We start from the raw sequence: 3,097 nt of genomic DNA on the forward strand, positions 1-3,097 counted from the left end.
GAATTAGAATGCCTTCCCACACCCCACGCAGCACCGCAATTCTCCCACCATAATGCCGTCCCACCCCACCATCGGTCGTCCGCGAGCGAGGTGGGAGGGATGACAGGAGAGGACAGGTTATACACCCCGGGTCGTCAAGGATAGGGGGGCTAGGGGGGCAAAGGGGCGGAGGTGGGGGCTTGGAGCAGCGATATCAGAATGGGGTCGCGGCTACCAGCGGTTTTCTCCCCTCTGCTCACGTACACGAGGACGCTCCGTCTAATCGTGTGTGACTGTCGTCACACGAACAGATAAAGCGTCCTTGTGTGCGCGGACAGAGGGGAGAAAACCGCTGGAAGCCGCGATCCCATTCCGGCATTACTGGTTCGAAGGCAAGATTCCACCAGACGGCACCAGGATAGCACTTCGGCTCGGAGGCAGAGAGCGCCAGAGAGCGAGCTGCTGCGCGCAAGCCGTCATTATTTTCCTGGATTTCGTGGTGTATGCGTCGCCCATTGCGCCAGGATACGTGGCCGCGCGACGGTGATCGATTCCCGACGGAGAGGCGCAGTCTCAACGCGGTGTCCTCGCGTAGATCTCCCTCGTTTTGGCCCTCCACATTCGGTTGGGCTCGACGCGATTCAGTTTCGCCCACGCATACGGTGTCTGTGTCAATATCCGTTGTTGGTTTCAAAGTGCAGTGAGATCAATTAGTGGGTAACCAAATGGTTGTGCTCGAGGAAGGCAGTATGCTGACTACTGGACACAATCAGTATTTACAACCGGATTACCTTTCGCCGCTTTCAACTACGGTTAGTATCGTGCTTCGCATTGTTCCTCCTTCAAATTCTTACATCTTTTTTACACCTTTGTCGGTTTTGACCAAAAAGTATGGTAAAAAATATAATTATTTTCACGTTGAAAACGAGAATAAATGCGAGAACAATTAAAACTTTAGAGCCGCGGTGTTTTTCTCCCATTATTTTTCATGATTTTCTTTGTTCGAGTCGCCCATTCGTGTTCCGACGGAACTTGAAGCAGAGGATAACTATCGCTTATCGTTAACTTCGATCAATATATGCCTCATTTTTCGCGATATGTTCTCAATATGAGAGCCAGAGCTGTATCTTTCTGCAATCTTGTCTATAATTCTGCTTTCTTTTGTGTTGTGCAGCTGGACGCGAAAAAGAGTCCACTGGCGCTATTGGCGCAGACATGCAGCCAGATCGGAGCGGATTCGCCCACGAAACCGCTGATCTCGCCTCTGGAAAAGAACTCGAAGGGCATGAGCATCGCCACGAATGCTAAATCGCCGCCGGCCGCGAAAATGGAGCGCAACACCCGCGGCAGTCCGACGGACGGCAAGTCGCTGGCGTTCAAACCGTACGAGGTCAATGTCGTGACGAAGAAGACCTCGGACGAGGGTAGACCCACGTCCAAAGCCAGTGTGCATAGTGTCAGTGGTCAGGATAGTGTCAGTGTCAGTGATAACACGCACCCGGACAAGAAATCGTCCGGCAATCGTACGCCTGTGAGCCGAAAGTCTGTGTCGCCGACCAGCCAAGCGACGGCAACGACGACCAGCGGCACGCCGTCGGTCGATCGGAAGACCCCCGCGGACCGCGAGAAGACCGACGGTTCCCCGCGCAGCGGCCACAACGGCAGCAGCAACAACAGCAACAGCAGCAGCAGCAACAATAACAACAACAATGGCGCCAGTCCGATCATCCGATCCGGGATGGAGATCCTCTCTGGCGCGCACGCAAAGGACGCGAATCTGGCCGCTTACAAACCCGGTCTTCCAGGATTTTCCGGCAATCCGCTGTGCTGTCCGCCGGGCCTTGCCGAGAATCCAGCCTTCAGGCCGCCCTTCGCGGGCGCGTCGCCCTTCTCGCATCACGCGGCGGCGCTGCTGTCCGTCGGCGGTTATCCGTCGGCGGGCCCGACCAGCGCCAACCCGTACTTGAGTTACGCCCGCGTCAAGACCCCAGCCGGGGGTGAGGCCCTGGTGCCGGTCTGCAAGGACCCCTTTTGCACCGGTTGCCAGTACAGCATGCACAGTGCGCAGATCATGATGGGCGCGGGTAGCTGTCCGAGCGGGTGCACGCAGTGCGACCACCAGAAGTACGGCCTGGCAATGGCGTTATCCTCCCTGGGCCCGATGCCGCCACCGTCGCTGTCCTATCCGTCCACGCTGGCCGGCGGCCGGCCCTACGTCTGCAACTGGATCGCCGGCGAGTCGTACTGCGGCAAGCGGTTCGCCACGTCGGAGGAATTGCTCCAGCATCTGCGTAGCCACACGAGCCTGACCGGCGGCGACCACGCGGCGGCGGCGGCCTCCGCCGCGGCGCTCCTCGGCAATCCGCATCCGCATCCGCTGCTGTCGCCGTCGACGACCCTACACCGCGCCAGCGGCGGTTCCTATCCGGCGCCGTCGCTGAGCCCGCTCGGCGCTCGATATCATCCGTACGGCAAGCCGCCGACGGGTCCGCTGCCGGCCTCGCTCGCCGCCTCGCCGTACAGCGCTTTCAACGCCTTAGGACCGTATTACTCGCCGTACGCGGTTTACGGACAGCGAATCGGCGCCGCTGTACATCCCTAAGATGGATATATCGCGGGGAGGATGGGAGGGAGAGGGTGGCACGACCTCGTAGGATCTTTCGCAGAGACTTTTTCTCTCGTCCCCCCTCTTCCTCTGTCTCTCTTTCCCCCTTTTCTCAGTGTACAATTCGGACAATGTGCAAAATGAATTTAAACGCGGACGAGCCTGCCGTCTGAGACTGTTGTGTAAATAGCCAATGTGTACAATACAGATTTATTTAAAAGAATTCTATATATGTATATATAAATATAAATATATGTGTACATTGAAGATTATGATTAAAGTTTATGAAACAACTTGACAGTGTTAACGTTGCATCGCGAGACCATTCTCTTAAGGAAACATCTATGATACGCATCTCTATTAAAATCCGGTTTACCATGTAGGGGGAAGGATTTACACATGCCAGCTGTAAGTTAAATATTGTCGCAACTGCCGGACGAACAAAAGAGCCTCGCTTTCCTACGCAGGATTCAACGCGACTCGCGAGGAATTGTCCCGACTGCGCTTCCGAAT

At 56.0% G+C, this 3,097-nt stretch overlaps 1 protein-coding gene across 1 annotated transcript; it reads left to right on the forward strand.

The window, feature by feature from the left end:
• The first annotated feature begins 420 nt into the window (after positions 1-420).
• On the forward strand, positions 421-2,877 carry Noc (no ocelli). The gene is made up of 2 exons (XM_071787687.1): positions 421-791; positions 1,154-2,877. The coding sequence occupies exons 1-2, from the start codon at positions 705-707 to the stop codon at positions 2,579-2,581; spliced, it is 1,515 nt and encodes a 504-aa protein (XP_071643788.1). The 5' UTR covers positions 421-704; the 3' UTR covers positions 2,582-2,877.
• The last annotated feature ends 220 nt before the right edge of the window (positions 2,878-3,097 follow it).

Source organism: Temnothorax longispinosus, chromosome 9 (genome assembly GCF_030848805.1).
Source record: "Temnothorax longispinosus isolate EJ_2023e chromosome 9, Tlon_JGU_v1, whole genome shotgun sequence".
Lineage (NCBI taxonomy): Eukaryota > Metazoa > Arthropoda > Insecta > Hymenoptera > Formicidae > Temnothorax > Temnothorax longispinosus.

Bases quoted from the DNA above. Each gene is read 5' to 3' on its own strand.
- Noc (XM_071787687.1), top strand. From the start codon at position 705: ATGGTTGTGCTCGAGGAAGGCAGTATGCTGACTACTGGACACAATCAG. The intron at 792-1,153 runs GTTAGTATCGTG...TGTGTTGTGCAG, and splicing joins TTTCGCCGCTTTCAACTACG to CTGGACGCGAAAAAGAGTCC.